This window comes from Psilocybe cubensis, chromosome 5 (assembly GCF_017499595.1).
Source record: "Psilocybe cubensis strain MGC-MH-2018 chromosome 5, whole genome shotgun sequence".
In the NCBI taxonomy this organism is placed as follows: domain Eukaryota; kingdom Fungi; phylum Basidiomycota; class Agaricomycetes; order Agaricales; family Agrocybaceae; genus Psilocybe; species Psilocybe cubensis.
This window is the reverse complement of record NC_063003.1, coordinates 1,145,911-1,161,582: the sequence shown is the minus strand read 5'-3', so window position 1 is coordinate 1,161,582 and position 15,672 is coordinate 1,145,911. Positions and strand designations below refer to the sequence as shown.

General features: G+C 47.2%; 4 protein-coding genes across 4 annotated transcripts; 2 read left to right on the top strand and 2 right to left on the bottom strand.

Moving 5' to 3' along the window:
• Positions 1 to 892: 892 nt before the first annotated feature.
• Positions 893 to 3,794, bottom strand: JR316_0005842 (Neutral trehalase; the record flags this gene model as incomplete). The annotated part of the gene is made up of 10 exons (XM_047891596.1): positions 893 to 1,077; positions 1,162 to 1,261; positions 1,325 to 1,370; positions 1,433 to 1,522; positions 1,591 to 1,599; positions 1,660 to 1,767; positions 1,834 to 2,756; positions 2,810 to 3,280; positions 3,340 to 3,603; positions 3,657 to 3,794. The coding sequence occupies 10 exons, from the start codon at positions 3,792 to 3,794 to the stop codon at positions 893 to 895; spliced, it is 2,334 nt and encodes a 777-aa protein (XP_047748945.1).
• Positions 3,795 to 8,120: 4,326 nt separating this feature from the next.
• JR316_0005841 (Nucleoporin p58/p45) lies at positions 8,121 to 10,399 on the top strand (the record flags this gene model as incomplete). Its single annotated transcript, XM_047891595.1, has 8 exons — positions 8,121 to 8,137; positions 8,213 to 8,956; positions 9,130 to 9,255; positions 9,336 to 9,438; positions 9,537 to 9,712; positions 9,828 to 9,891; positions 9,973 to 10,024; positions 10,185 to 10,399. The coding sequence occupies 8 exons, from the start codon at positions 8,121 to 8,123 to the stop codon at positions 10,397 to 10,399; spliced, it is 1,497 nt and encodes a 498-aa protein (XP_047748944.1).
• Positions 10,400 to 11,186: 787 nt separating this feature from the next.
• JR316_0005840 (uncharacterized protein) lies at positions 11,187 to 12,796 on the top strand (the record flags this gene model as incomplete). Its single annotated transcript, XM_047891594.1, has 5 exons — positions 11,187 to 11,279; positions 11,346 to 11,504; positions 11,651 to 11,930; positions 12,044 to 12,444; positions 12,512 to 12,796. The coding sequence occupies 5 exons, from the start codon at positions 11,187 to 11,189 to the stop codon at positions 12,794 to 12,796; spliced, it is 1,218 nt and encodes a 405-aa protein (XP_047748943.1).
• An 86-nt stretch (positions 12,797 to 12,882) lies between these two features.
• On the bottom strand, positions 12,883 to 15,020 carry JR316_0005839 (MICOS complex subunit MIC60; the record flags this gene model as incomplete). Its single annotated transcript, XM_047891593.1, has 4 exons — positions 12,883 to 12,927; positions 12,992 to 13,679; positions 13,731 to 14,890; positions 14,946 to 15,020. The coding sequence occupies 4 exons, from the start codon at positions 15,018 to 15,020 to the stop codon at positions 12,883 to 12,885; spliced, it is 1,968 nt and encodes a 655-aa protein (XP_047748942.1).
• Between the last annotated feature and the right edge of the window lie 652 nt (positions 15,021 to 15,672).

Here is a 15,672-nt window from a genome sequence, read left to right as displayed (position 1 = left end):
TAATTCATGACTGCACCTTCGTTCTTCTCTTCGTGTTCTCTTCTACCGTGCTTGGAGACTTTCAGCAAGTTGAAGATCGAGAGAAAAGCCTCAAATCAACCAGTTCTTGGACAGTAAGAAAGAGATGGCGGAGATCTCACCGCACTCGATTCAAATTTGGCCTCATTTCGCCCGCCCTAAAGTTAACCCAAGCATGTGACCCAGTCACCCAGAGCTTCCTGCCCAGTGCCCAGACTGACCTGCCTGAACAGTCAATTCTCCGCCTGTTCTTTCTCAGTACTAACTCAGTTTCCCAACCTTAATTTTTGTTTCTTATTTCTTTCCAGGAAGTGAAAATCGACGCAGTCCACAGCGTTTAGCCTTTAATGAGTATTCGCTGGTTATCGACGTTACATCTATATATGGATCATCACTTACCATACCGGGTCAACCTTAAGTTCCTCAGACTTTCAATGGCTACCTAAAATCCAAGTAGAAAGATAAGAGCCACCACTGATCATGAATTGAACTATTTACAAATTTGACTACCTGTAAAATCTACTCGAAAAAAATTACGAAAAGACGCTGCTAACTACTACCTCTAAGAAAGATCAAAATCTGTTTTCTACTCTATCCATCTATAAAATAAATGAATACGAATACAATATACCTTTCAAGCGAAAAAATGGCACGAGTAAAATTCTCGGGAAAAGGGTAGATGAAAACGAGAAATAAAAATGGATATGTAACGAATTAATGATGCCTTGCCTTTTGCCAATTATTGTAGAACCTCGAATGTGCCCTCCTCTACCCCCACCAAAAAGCCGCCTTAAGATGTACTTATTCATTCACCCCCAAAGAAATACAGGGGTGAATATGCCCTGACGATGCGCATATATCCATGACATCAAGATCAGAGGGTCAAATTCTCCATCGCCATGCCCAACGGATCCGATGGCGGGAGGTTATTCGTCAACAGAGCAGATTCTCCACTAACGCCACTAGCACCGGCTCCAAAGAAGACTTCTGGGCTCGTGCAAGCTGCAACTGCGCGTCGCATGTGCGTGGTCAGGAAGGACAATCCTACCTGGAATGCAGCTGTTGATTAAAAGAAAGGAAGGAAGAGGGGAAGGGTAGTTGTTAGCGGGACTTGGACATAAATGTAGGGAGAAATGAACTTACAATTCATCCAGCCAAAGCCCTCACGGGGGACCATCTTGAAGTCAATACCTTGGTTTCCGTATTCGGCGTCCACCAAATGTGAGAGTTTGACGGCGTCGAACTATCCAAATAAACAATGTCAGAAAATTATTCAACACGACAGGAAAAACTTTGGGCAACCTACCTTCTCGGGCACGACACCGTTGAAGTCGACGAAAGCAGTCGTCATCCTGTATCATTCACAAGTCAATGAATAACATGATCAACAAGGCATATCAAAGGAACTACAAACATATAAGTGAAACGGTAGGCCAATCGCTGGGCTTCCTCAAGGTATCCATACCGTTCGAGTCCTACCCAAGTCATAATCTGATGCGGTGGCCTAAAATTTGATCAATAAACCAATGAGTTACGTCCATCCGCAAGCATCAGATGACTATTCAGCCGTACCATGCGAATCTAGAAGCCACAAGAACAATGTTAACACCGACGGGAGGATGGTGGATATAGAGAACTTACGGGTAGTCCCACTGTCGATTGGGACGATCGAGGGAGATCTTTCCTCGCGACTCCTCAGTTCCAGATACGAGACCACCGAGAACTTCAAATTTCTTCAACGAACGTGACCTAGATGAAAAAAAAACACGCCAATTAACCCAAATTCCATGAACAGCAAAGGCAAGAAAGGCATACACAAGCTTCCAGCACTGCTCTTCGCTCGCACAGCCTGCCCAAAGCGCCCAGAATGCTGTAACACTCTCATACAGAATCTGTTTCTCCGTGACGGTATCGTAGTCGAAATACAACCCCTTGCTCTCGTTCCACAGGTACTTGTCGATCATATTCCGCCTAAACTCGGCGCGTTCGAACCACTCGTCACTCCTCTGGACGCGGCTCTTCGAGCTCTCCCGCTTGGGGTTCGCGTACGCCTCCACGGATGGCGGGAACGGCGCGAGGGGGAAATCTTCCTCCAAATCCAGCTCGTCGTCAAACACCTCGCGAATCGCGGTCCCGATATCCACCTCGTACTTGTACAGCAGGCACTGCAGGTCAATCGTGCCGAGATTCGCACAGCGCTTCTCGAAGCGGTATGTCGTGTCGTGCCCAGACTCGCGCACGGCGCGGTCGTGCAAGAAGTACTCGTCAAGCTCAGGCTCTTTCAACACGCCGTCATTGTATTTCTCGCTGAACTCGAGCACAGACAGGCCGTGCTTCTCAGCGTACGGCTCGAGGATGTGTGTGAAATGGGTCGCCTCAGTCTCGGGCGGGATACCCAAGCCGTCGGGACGGTAGCGCGAGAGCCCCGTCTTGGGGTCCATGCGCGGTTCGGCTACCCAGATGGTATGGTACTCCTTGATCGCGGCCTGAATGGCGCGCTTGAGCCAATCCCGGTTGGCATCGACGTCAGACCGGTCGAGTTGGTTGTAGATTTGGAGCGCCATATCAGTCAGGAAGGGAGGCTGGGTACGACAGAGGTAGTAACTCCTGCTGCCGTTAAGAATCTTGCCGTAATGCTTAATCTCGAAGATGAAATGCTCCACCATGCCCTTTGCCATGCTGACTTGTCCGTCGACTAGAAGACCAAGTGCAATAAAGTAGGAATCCCAGTTGTACAACTGTATTGAAAAATTAGACATATGAGTCCAAATATATGCAGCGATAGACATACTTCGTTGAAACGAGCACCAGGAACAATGAATGGAATACCTTTCAATGTCTTTCCACCGGCACCATCATCAACCTCGTTCATCGCGAGGGCCAAAAGGCCAGGCTTTGAGTTCAAGCTTTTCACAAAGAGCGGATCATCTGGCTTCTCAGGCAATACCTGCACGTCAAGGTTCATGTGCGGCTTCTCCTTCGCAACCTTCCTGTAGTATTCCGCCATTGCCGGCTCCCCGTGGGGAACATAGATGCGCGGGTTGACACGCCCAGTACGGTTTTTGGGATCTGCTGTGATAATTTCCAGACCGTCACCGTCGATACGGCGGGTGAGAGAGTGCCAAAATGAGTGCTTGATCATCCTTGATAAGCGGTCTACCGGGTTTTCGGTCAGGCGCGCTTCGTCGAGCACAATGCGCTTCCTGTTGTGGTCCCGGGCGAGGGCGAGCTCCTGAAGGAGATTGGACAGCATGTACGTGCCCTGCCATGATACAATCAATAGATTAGCATCCAGTGTACGAATAAATATTAATACCTTACCCTAATATCGAATGTTTTGAATCCGTTACTCGTCGCCGTTCCTAGCGCCATCATCTTGGGACCAGCGTCGGTTATGCTAATTTGGAAGTCGCCATCGGTATCTTCCTGCTCGAGGACGACACGGATTGTCTCTTCTACGTCGATGAGGAACCGGCGGGGCGGGCCAGACACGGTCTTTTCGTCATGCGAGAGGCGGCGAGGGCGCAAGTGCCAGTCCTCCTGAAAGGCGGGCACCCTCTTAGGATTGTAACCGTGGAGCTGAGACTGGTGACCAGAGTCAGACTAGAGTAAAGCAGAGACAGAGAAAAACGCCTTACGTGGCTGTAAGTCCGGGAGCGAGAGTGGACGTCGGCGCTGTTGTAGTACGACGCGGCGTCGACAATGGGCTTGGAGGAATGGCTGTGGTGGTCATCGAGGAAGGTGGCTCCTGGGGGGTGGGTGAGGGCTGGTGCCATGGTGGTCTAGGTATAGGTGGGTACTGGTAGAGATGCGGGGTAGAGTAACTGTTGGTTGGGGATTGGTTGAAAAGGGGTTTTGTGGGGTTTGTGGTCTGTTCGGATTTACGGGCATTATTAATATAGATGCTTGGGGAAATAAGCGTTGGGATCGCACTATATATGAGCGCCACAGGCTAACTACGGCTGGGCGGGTATAGCTGGCTGGTGAGACCTGTAGACAAGAGATGTGGAAAACCGGCGCGAAAGCGAGTCTGTATTTGAAATTGGAGGCGGTAGAATGACGTTTTAGGAAACGCGGAGGCACTATCAGATAAGCGACAATGGGAGTGCCTCAACACCAGGGTACCAGGGTAGTGTGGGTGGTAGTGGTTCAAGGGGATCCGGTGGAGAGCGAGCCGTCGTCCTTTATATACTCTACCCCTAACCCACTCGGCGTCGGTCCGCAACATCACGCCCTAAATTAATTCACTTACGGCATCAAACCGACTCTTTGCCTCCAACCACCACCATTCTCTCCTCTAAACGCGTCTTTCTCCTGCGCAAACACGTCTAGTTCAACATGTTCACGCTTCACCGGTATTTCTCAATACACTTGTCAACTCCCACCTAATTTTAGACTATCTCGGATGGATCATGTACCTCGCCCTGGCGTCAAAGTGATCATTGTCGCCGACAAGCGCCAAAGTACCTATCGCCGACATCACAGAAAACAAAGCCGTGTCGGAATTCCTTCTTTCCATCACGAGGTACAGGGCCAAAGGATGAACGGCATGAGAATACCGAGGCACTTTTCTATCTCTGCATACGCTGAACAACATTGGGCAAGTCAAGCATGTCATGAATCAGAACGATTTTACATCGCATCACCCAGCCCATGACACCGACGCGGTGGCGGCTGGACCGTCTAGACTCTTCAATCGTTGATCCGTCTGAATGGTTGCCACGGCTCACGTGGAAGAAAGAAGTGGAGATGATACTGATCCTTTGATTCGCTGCACTGACATCGCATGCCTTTGGTCCCCAGCGATGTCTTTAATCACCAGTACTATTCAGCGGCCTCACAACTCTGTAAATGATATTCCCCAGGTATGCATTGTATCTTACAGTCCTTTTGAAATGAATGTTGATGAATCTCGAACGATCAGAAAGACCGTTATCTATTAACACTACCGACGGAATTGACTGCAGAAATCCTCAAACTCGTTGAGTGGACAGATATACTACATATTCGCAGGGTACGTAGACCATGTTGATTAATAGTCTCGCGACTACTCATACTCAAAAATAACGATAGACATGTAAGTACCTTGCCGAAGTGACAAGGTCCAGAAATATCTGGAGCCACCTTGTCATTGAATACATGTCGACCAATTCTCTTCTGCCTTGTCTCGAGCGCCCCGTATCCATGTATTCTTCCCAGGAACTGGAGAACATTTTTCTCAGGTGGAAAAGCGCAGATCGTGCGTTTGAATCAAGCACACTTGAGCCCGCTCGAGAACGTAGATTCACCGCAGTGGACGCTAGATGGACGCACCTCGTCAAAGGTGGTCGCTGGTTTCTGATGATAAGCCAAACCGCATCAATGACTTATTTCGATCTTGACTCCGAAATAATCACTGGAATCAAACTCATTCCAGATCAAATATCAAACACTACGAAAATCTCCACGAGCATAGAACACGACACACAATCCCCTTTCCTTAGGCTCACCGTAGCTCTGTCCTTTCCTAGCTGGCAACTATCTGATAGATATCTGATTCAAGTATGGCGAGTCGCTGCAGTCTTGGACGATAAAAACTATGTCGTTGGGTTAAAAGCTACGCAAATCGCTTGGTTTGGTCACGATCTTGCGATCACCCGGATTATATCCCTTTCCCTTCTCGGAACAGATCTTGCATTCATTGGGTATAGTACATCCCACCGGCTGCATGTTTATGTAGTCAACTGGCAAGAATTTAGCAAGAATCCTACGCAAAACCAGGTTTGGAGTGTTCCTGCAATGCTTTCTGAATTGGGGTTAAGGTTTATCTCATTAATTTCCTTGATGGAACTGGAAATTGACCTGTTGTACTCGGTGGCAAGGAAACCCCTTTCCTTCTACCAAGGAAAAAGCTTCTTGTTGCGACACACAATAACTATATGATTTACGACTACGCATCACCCTCCACATATTCCAGTTCGTCAGGGTTCCAGCAGCCCTCTTTCCAAACTGTGTGGGAGACAGAGGATCACGAGCTTATAGGGTACTTCTCTTCTGCATGCTTCTTTGATGACACAAAAGCCTCTATCGTCAGGCATTGCCAATCCTCGATACGCGCCATAACATTCACACATTCTTCAGTAGCGGTTGAAGACGTGGTGGATACTCTAAATGCTCCAATGGATGATTTCACTCTTTTCAGTGTTGTCTATTTCGGCTACAGGCGCTCGTTCCTTATCAGTTCTCACTTGGTGAGAGTTATTTGTTACCCACCATTGAATGTGAGTGCAGGGTGCGACGATGGTCCAGAGAGGATGAATATGGCATGGTGTAGAAAATGTGACTTAAAGTACGTTGGGGGCTATATGGACATTGCGGCAGACGAGGATACGGGCAGGATTATGTATCTCACGTCAAAACTCTATAATAGCTTTGCTGTTGTAGATTTTGCGAAAATTTAGGCGCCTCCTGTTTAGTTGTATTAATACTGCAAATTTATTCTCAACAACTGCGGAAACAACTCAGACTCAGACGAGTTGCGCGATGGGACTTTCGACTGGCGTAGATATGAGAGTCTTCGCTGATTGAAGCCTCAGATCGATTCACAGGCAGAGCCGCGCTGGAATCATGAAAGGTAGCCTGCAATACACATTTCAGGTGGTTAAAGAAAAGAACCCCTGTTCAGAAATTTCAATTGTCGCAATCCCACAATGTAATCATTCATTTGTTATATCTTTTGGCTAAGATAGCTATCCAGCACTGATCAGCATCTTGTAGACACGCGACCAAAACGCGACGACGCGACGTCTAAAATTAGATCCACGTGCTCTGACGTCGATGATCAGTCGTGCATATGGCAATTGCCGGGTACTCGATGCTAAGCAATCATGAACTTGTTGAAGCTTTGCTATGATCAACTTCCTGAATCTGACCTCGATTTCAAGTTTCAAGTTTCATTCTTCAACGACCGGTAATCATCGTCAAAAGCTGATTTAGCTCAGTTTCCAGACGAAATCCCTCTAATCAGACGGAATGGTTGGATCGCCATATCATTGCTGTAGATCATGATATGCATCTTCCAATTATCTCGGATTCTTAATTACCCATTCATTATCAGGCCCGCTTCTCCAGATTGCCAACTTCACGGGTTTCAAGCCTGGTGTTAAACTATGGCGGGTCGATGTAGTGCTGAATGAACTTCAAGGCGTCACTGGGCTGGCAGGTATGTACTTTGCTTCATTTCCACACAATAGTAGGATCAATCGGGTATCCTCGCTTTCCCTTCTTGGACCAGAGCTCGCCTTTACTGTCAATTATAGTGGGTCGGCAGAAGGATACACGTTCGTAGTCAATTGGGAACAGGCGAACGCTAACCCTCATTATCCATGGCGAGTCTACTACGATGTTATTTTAAAGGGTTATATTTCCTCATACCAGAGGGAAACTGCTTACTATACCCCGTCAATTTTACACTTTGTATGATTACTCGTCAATCATCATATTGGACTTCAAAGGAGCAACAAGTTTAACATTCAACACGTCCAACCCTGCTGCACCGTCATCTGTTACGGAGGTTTTCTCTAATAATTCAGCATGTTGCTACAACACCGTGACCGAAGAACTTTTATTGGAATCAATCAGTTATTTTCTATTCCAAGCCAAATTCAAACAGAGATTTGTGGATATCCCGCGACACATATAATGCACCAAAATCGTTCACTATGCACCTAAATGATGTGCACTTGGCTACAGCACGGAAATTAATCATATAGTAACATGTAAATATTTATTGCGAGTTCTACCCTCGATGATTTCGAACTAAAGCAGCCTGAATCAAGCGTTACAACTATGCTCAAGGAGCCTCAATTTGTAACTGGTTGTAGCCGTGACAGGGGAAATTATTTTTTTGCGTAGAGTGAAACAAAGAAGAACAAAGACTTGCAGGCGCACCTCGCACAAACCTGACGCGTGCAGAAAGTCGCACGATATTGATGCCCACGTGCACAATCGCGTCCACGGCGTCGACGAGTCTTGTTTCTCGACATCGTTCGGCTTGAACTTGCGATCTCTCTATCGCTTTCGCCTAATTCGCACTGATCTTTACCGCTCTCCCTGCCGTATTCATGGCGTTTCTAAGCAAGTAGGTTTTTCATTAGTCTTCTCGTGCCTTCAGTAATTGAACATGCTTTTATGCTTTCTTTGTGGTACTACATAGCTCTTCGGCGTTTGGCATGAAACCCGCTACGACCAGTAACACCAATACTGGGTCAATCTTTGGACAACCACAACAACCACAACAACAACCTGCGACATCCATTTTCGGCACTCCACCAACTCAACCCCAGCAACAGCAACAACAACCAGCCAGTTTATTTAGCGTGCCGCCGAATCAACAGACGGGTGGATTGTTCGGACAACAACAGCCACAGCAGCAGCAACAGCCCGCAACCACAAATTTGTTTGGCCAGCCCCAACAACAACAACCCGCTGCCACTACCAATCTATTTGGCCAGCCCCAACAGCAGCAGCAGCAACCAGCGACGGGAGCGACTGGTTTATTTGGACAACCTGCTCAACAACAACAACAACAACAACAGCCTGCTACGAACATTTTTGGACAAACTCAGCAGCAGCAGCCGTCCACCAATATCTTTGGACAGCAGCAGCAACAACAACCTGCTCAACCCGCTACGAATATTTTTGGTCAACCTCAGCAGCAGCAACAACAAACCCAACCACAAACATCGAACCTGTTTGGAGGAAGTCTCTTCGGAAACACCGCGAACCAACAACAACAGAACGCGACTCCCAATCCCCTCGCCGCACAAGGAACTTTACCTGCAAGTGCATTCGGTGCGCCTTCAACGACTACTGGAACGGGTGGGGCGTTTGGTGGATTTGGTACGGGTGCTGGGTCGTCGCTTTTTGGTGCAAAATCACAGCAACCACAACAATCGACGTAAGTACAATTGCTAGATCTCGCGTCACGTCTATTCCAATGATTTCCGATCCAATCGTGTGCCGACACTTTATTCAGCTTTGGGTACGTAGTGTATAGCTCCTTCTGTTATTATTATGATACCAAAACTTAGGTCTTCCATTTCTTTATTGCACCTATTTTTTTCGTTAAAGGTTTAATAACCAAAACCAAGTTGCAACTCTCGCCAACAATTCCAATAATGGAGTGCCACCGTTTACAAAATCCACCAAATTCAATGATCTTCCAGATTTCATCCAACAAAAGCTGGAACAAATCGAGTAGGTGTTAATGATTGAATCATATTTCGAGCCCATTGCCTACCCTGATACCCATTCTCCATCACTTTAACTTTCTCAAGGACGCATATACAAGGCCGGGTACAAATATGTAAAGACCTCCAACAGCGTAAGCTGGGTGACGAGCCAACCAAAAGTCACGACGCTATCCGGAATCTGAAAAAAGTTAGTAAAATTTATTTTTACCTCCCAATTACTTGGTTGTTGAGCCTGCTTTCTTTTAATCACTTCCGCATTTTATTTATTTATTTTTTGTCCTCTAGGAATTGATTAGCACCGCTACAACCATTCGAAACGATCTCCATCTTAGTAAAGACCTCAAAGCTAAAGTTGATCAAGCGGTAGAAGACACGATTGTTGCAACCCACATCATTGATGGATTCAAGAATCCGCAGAGCGGTAACACTTACTTGAAAGACCATGCCTCGTTCCCTCTCGAGTAAGTTTTTTGAGTTGTTTGACAGCCCATGTTTTATAAACACCGGAAGCTGACTTGACATCTCACTTATTCTATCCTTATCTCATGAATGACTGACGTCTTTTTCTTTTCTTAGATATTTCACGCGTGTGACAGATCAGATGAAAGAGAGGCTAACATGGTATAAGTCAACCATTGAGGTGTGTTCGATCAGTTCGTTGTTCCTGTTTTTATTCTTCTGATGCTAAATGGTGTTCAAAAATATGTGTTTGGTCTACCAGCAAATTGAAAGAAAGCTAGCTTCCGCATCAGGTTCCAGCCAAACGCCCCAAAGTACGTTGCCATTGTCGCGGCGTTTTCTTCTCCTTTCACTTCACAAGTCTAAATGTCGCGTCATTGTTATCTCCGTCAAAACCGTGAACATGACGTGCATTGGCTTGCTCCTCCCTCTGCGGTTGTTGAGTCATATGTTAATCATTTTTTTGTTTGCCAGGCATATCAGCGACACTCCAAGCTCAACACTCGACGTTCCTTGCTCTTGCCAGCAAAACGGCAGCTGTCGACGCAGAGCTCCAAAAGATCAAGGTGTACTACACGCAACTATGGCGTAGCAAGACCGGGAGTGTTCGTGATCCCTTCAACGACGTTGTCAAGTCAGGTACCGGGGCTGGCAACGATTTTGGATTGAGTGGTTTGAATGTTCGATAAGGTTCCATAGGGCTGTGTTTCTTGAAGTTCTCCCGTTGTTGCGCAGCGAAGTTGGGTGTATAACGAAGGGAAAATGGTTGCGCCTCTTTTTTGCGGGTGTCGCGTTCTGTTGGGTTTAACTCGGGGCTTCACGTCTGCGTAGTATATCCAAATTCGCGGTACTGGGAGACATGTTAGTACATGATATTACCGCATTTATACATCTGGTTTTCATAGGTATACACTCAGAAGTGACTATACTTACTACCCATCAGAGTCTTAAATTAAAATAAGCACTGTGAGGAAAATATCCGCGAGTCGGATATGTTTTATGTTTTATCCATTTACCCGTGAGTGATCACGAACTCTGAACAAACCAAGAGGAAAAGGATTACCCAGTTTGGCTGTTGGCACGTCTTTTGACTGAGGCTGTTGAGAGGATGTTGATGAAACGAAATCAAGAGTTATGACCGCCCCTCCTGGACCTTCCTGACAAAAACCGTACTACTTCGGCCCCGTTGTTCATTTTAAACAGCAACTCGAAACGGATTCACGTAAATGCACCCGAAGGGGAGTTGACAGGAGTAATATCAAGGGTATGATATAAAGGCTTACAGACTAGCTTGAACCTGGGTAACTCGATACCAAACTTCCCTATACCCCCCTTGAGCTTTCCGAGTCGTTGATTTTCGCATATCCGACCGCTTTCTGCATTCTTACATTTCTATTTTGTTTTTTGTCATCTTGCTTTTTGATACGACCCTGTGGACTAGATTGTTTTTTTTCTCGTTTTTCGTTCCTGGATTAGATGGCATACCAGCAGAGCTCACCTTATGTTCAACAACTCGCGCAGCCCGATGTTGTTTCGGGAGATCAGTATCGATACGCATTGACGAACTTTGTGAGTATTAGTCATTGCTATCAGCGCCATGTCGACTGACTTGCGTTATCATCTTACCCTTCCCAGCGCATTGCCCACGAAAAGGTCGAACAGCAACGCAAGCAGCTGGAGGAGCAAGAAGCTCAAGTCGCTGCCCTTCGCGCCCGGATAGCACTGCTAGAAGGAGGATCTAATCCTACGATTGGGAGCCAGAATGGGAACACAGTTGACGATTTCTCAATTAAGGTGCGTATGTATTCATTACTCTAAACGCGCCATGGACCGCCCTCTCACCCGGGTAAACTGACACAATCTTCTCCCTCTCGACGCTCCTCCCATTGACCTCATTTAACCTCCACAATGTCCTGTTATATCCGTTCCGGTGTTTGCAGAACTCAGCATCTCAACTGGACAAGCTGATCAACCGATGGGCGGCGGATGTCATACGAGCGCCTCCGGTGACTCTGCCTGAGCTATGCGCTGCAATTCTGAACGACGTCGTCAGCGGTTTAGACGTATCACACGTAGAAACGACGCCGATGCAGGTCCAAAGCTACCTCCGTCACGCGATGGCCGAAACCGTTTCTGAAGGCATCATCAATTGCCTCATTGTCACCAATTCTACGGAGGCAAACATCCAGCTAACACGGATCCATGAACATATCTTTGCACGTGCGTATATTGTTACTATACTCCGCGAAGGTCTTTTACTTCGCCCAAGGAGGCCTGTCTTTTCGGCTTCTGGCCTTTGACTCACTCCGGCTTTTTTGCATCTTTTTTTACAGGCGATCCGACTGTGGCGAGTGTATGGAGACGGCAGACCTTCTCCGCCGCCGTAGACACTTGTACACCCGACATGTCGCTGAGCATCTTGTACGAGCAGATACCCGAGTTGATGAAGGCGCTCAATGGAAAGATTCCGGCATCTGGAGGGGTCTCGATCCTAGAGTCAGCCTACGCATTTTCGCGCATGCTGCATGCGTCTGGGTCGCCTTCCAACGACGCTTTTTACCGAGCTTTCGTCCCTGAGTTGGGAAGTGTCTTATACCCCCGTCAAATTGAGCTGGTAAAGCGGTGTTTGAGAAGTGAAAGAGGAGAGTCGGATCGAGTGGGAGCAACTATATTCCCTGGACTGGTAAAGGTATCTCGAGTAGCCAGCGTGCCGGGTATGGAGGAAACTGTGCAGGTTAGTTATTTTCGATTCAATTCAACAACTCAATTTCAGTGACACTGATCTCTCCTCATTTCTATAGACTGTTGTTAGACGCGCGCAAGTGATCTGCGAATGTGCAATGGGCGGATCTGCAGTCCCGACTTTGGCAGCTACCCCATACGACCCTCAGCAATCAGTTCAATCAATTCAGTCTTACGAACCTCAACAACCGGCATACGAACCTCAGCAGCCAGCGTATGAGCCCCAACAACCAGCCTATGAACCTCAGCAAACTTACGAACCTCAACAATTGAACGACTACCCACAAACTGTCGGGCAATCTCCGATGATAGGAGGAACAACAATGCAACCCAGTTATTTTTGAGGAGGATGTTTGCTGCTCAAACCGGATTCTTCACACTTTGGATAACCATATTATCTCAAGTCTCTATAAAGTCTGCATTACTCCATCTATACGACAAGAAGCGAAGCCAATGTGGCTTGCGTCTGGACCACCTATTTGTAATTTATTATTTGAGTAACTTGGACACCTGTAAATTATTCTATTTTGTGAGCTCACCTCTAATGCCTGCTGGACCTCTAGTCTCCGTCGGGCGGCTTCCAGCCAGTCATGTAGCAAAACCTTTGCGGGCCCCTTGAGCTGATTTAGTTCACGTGCGGCACTGTCCAGGTTCTTCTCGTTCAGGTAATACTCGGCTCTAGCCAGAACACTCAGCACGTCATCACCAGGGATGAGTCCTTGGCGCTTAAAGCGGAGGCCCGAAAGAGCACGGCTGGCGAGGTAAGACAAAACGCCAGCATTTTCGTCAGGTACCAACGCAACCTGTGATACTTTTGGGGCCACCTCGTTGGTGAACCAGGTCGCAAGATCAGCCAATGGTTCCACGCCGACATCAGGAACATCAGTGCTTTCCAGGGAATCAAGAACGACAGAAACGACAGGATCCTCCCTCGCCGCAGTGATATGCCGGAGTACACGGAGCTCATCTCGGAAAGGTTTTCGCACCGGGGAGGAAATAGCGCTGTTCGTAAGAGCGCGAATGGCGGACCAAAGTGAATGGACACGGATGTTCTCGTCGAGGTGAGCAGAGTTGATGAGAGCAATGCTTTCCAGGCGTTTTAAGTTGGCAGAAAGCTCGTCCAATTTGGCAAGCCTGCCTCCTCTTTCTTGTTCAACGCGAACTTTGATCTCTCGAATCCAGCGTCTTTGTAGTTCAATTCCTTGGGCAATGACCTCTTCCTTCAATCTAATTTAAAGCATCAGGACAAAAGTTTGACAAACGCATAAAACGGTTTACCGTTCGTTGATCAACTCTGTCTGAACCTTGAGTTCGTGTTCCAGCTTCTCCCGATAAGCCTGTACGAAACTCGCGCGCTCCTGTTCAAAGAGTTGCTTGAAACCTTCTTCTTGATGGTCCAATTTATCCTGGGCTTCCATCTCCAGTTCCAAAAGTTTGAGGCTATACTCCCGAGTTTGCTCGTCCATTTTCGCCTCCAAAGCAGCCCGTTCCTGTTCTTTGACAGCCTCCATTCGATCTACAAGGGCGGCCAAGTCACCTTTGGCAGTTTCTAGAACGTCTCCAGCTTGTTGAGCAGCTTTAGGATCCGACTTCAAAAAACTGGCAAGGTTATCAATTGTACCGGCCAAATGTGTGATGATAGGTTCTGAAGCAGTGGCAACAACTGGCGCTACTAAAGGAAGTTCAACTGGCTCGGGTTCAGGTACAGGTGTTTGGGCTTCAGCTTCAGTCACTTTGGGCTTGGGGGGAGGTGCGGGGCGAGAGAATCCTGGAGGAGGCTCGAACCCAAGGGGAAGGGGACGATCATAAACATTTTTGGAGGATGGAGGGGGGATTTCTTCCTCTTCTGTGGTCTCGATGGTGATGACGCTGGGGGGGTTGCCGTCTTTAGAGGCTCCAGCAATGGCAGCCTCCGCTCTCTTCACTAAGTCTTGGTATTCAATACGAGCTTTGTCGGTGACCTCCTTCGCTACATCTTCCACCTTGACAGCCGCCTCCTTTACAGCTTCCTTGACTTCTTCAACCTCTTTCTTCACCTGCTGTACAGCAGGTTCAATTTTGGCTGAAGTCGTCTGTTTAACCACTTTGAAGGGGGACTTGGGTTCCGCAGATTTCGTTTCAACTGGTGCCTTGTTTTTTTCTGGCGTGGTTCCATTTATCATATCTTTCGCGAAATTGTATGTGGTGACAACCAACCCAGTAGTCCCATTGATGACATCACCGACAGTCAAAGTGTCCCAACCTTGGCTCTCACCGAAGTCGAGCACAGATTGACCGAGAGGCACTTGTTCAGAGAAGATGTCGTAGTAGGCCTGGTTATTAAACGCGAGGAACGCGCTCCCAACGTAGAATGTACCAGTTAAGCCAGCAGTAGTCAAAATAATGCGGCGAAGTACTTTGCTTTTCTTTGGCGGGGTTGTGGTATCCGTGGCCAGGTGCTACAAAGGATATATAGTCAAGATTGGATATTTAACAAGGATACTTGAACTTTACCCGTCTAATGACTCTGACAGCTTGTCTGTTGGAAGTCGAGGCGGCCTGCCGCGACACAGGGAGAGCTCGATACATCCCGAAGCTGTTAGGCTATAGCCTTGACGAGCCGAAAAATGGGTTTAGGTGAGCTCGTCGTGGTCGACGTCGTTGAGCGGAATAAGGTGTCCGGGATTGTCCGTCAGAGGACCGTCGTGAGCACGTGAACACATAAATCATCCAAAAATAAACTCGCTGCCGGAATTCGGAGATCCAAATTTGATTGCCAGCAAACCAACAATAACATCAACTGTGTTGCAACTGTGTCGACACAAGTCCCCGTCGCCTTTCGAACTGATACTGCCCTAGTTAAACTGGTGACTTTTTTATGTCATCATAATTCGACGATACGACCACTAGAATTTTCGGTAGTATGCATCAGTGGATTTTGCATTGGGTCAAAGATTTTCTTCTGGTTAGTTTCTTCATTTATGATATAGTAACTTCATAACTCACATGAGTTAGCACAGAAGACGCGTCCACATATATTCAGAATACCTGTTGAACTAATTATTGAAATTCTTAAATTTTTGGAATGGAGAGAAGTGTTACTCGTACGACAGGTATGTGGACAACGTCATTTATACCTTACTACATGCCTAAAACCCGAAATCTAGACATGTAAATATCTTGCCGGTGTAACCACGTCTCGGGCCATTTGGAAAAGACTTGTCAATGAATACCTTGTAAC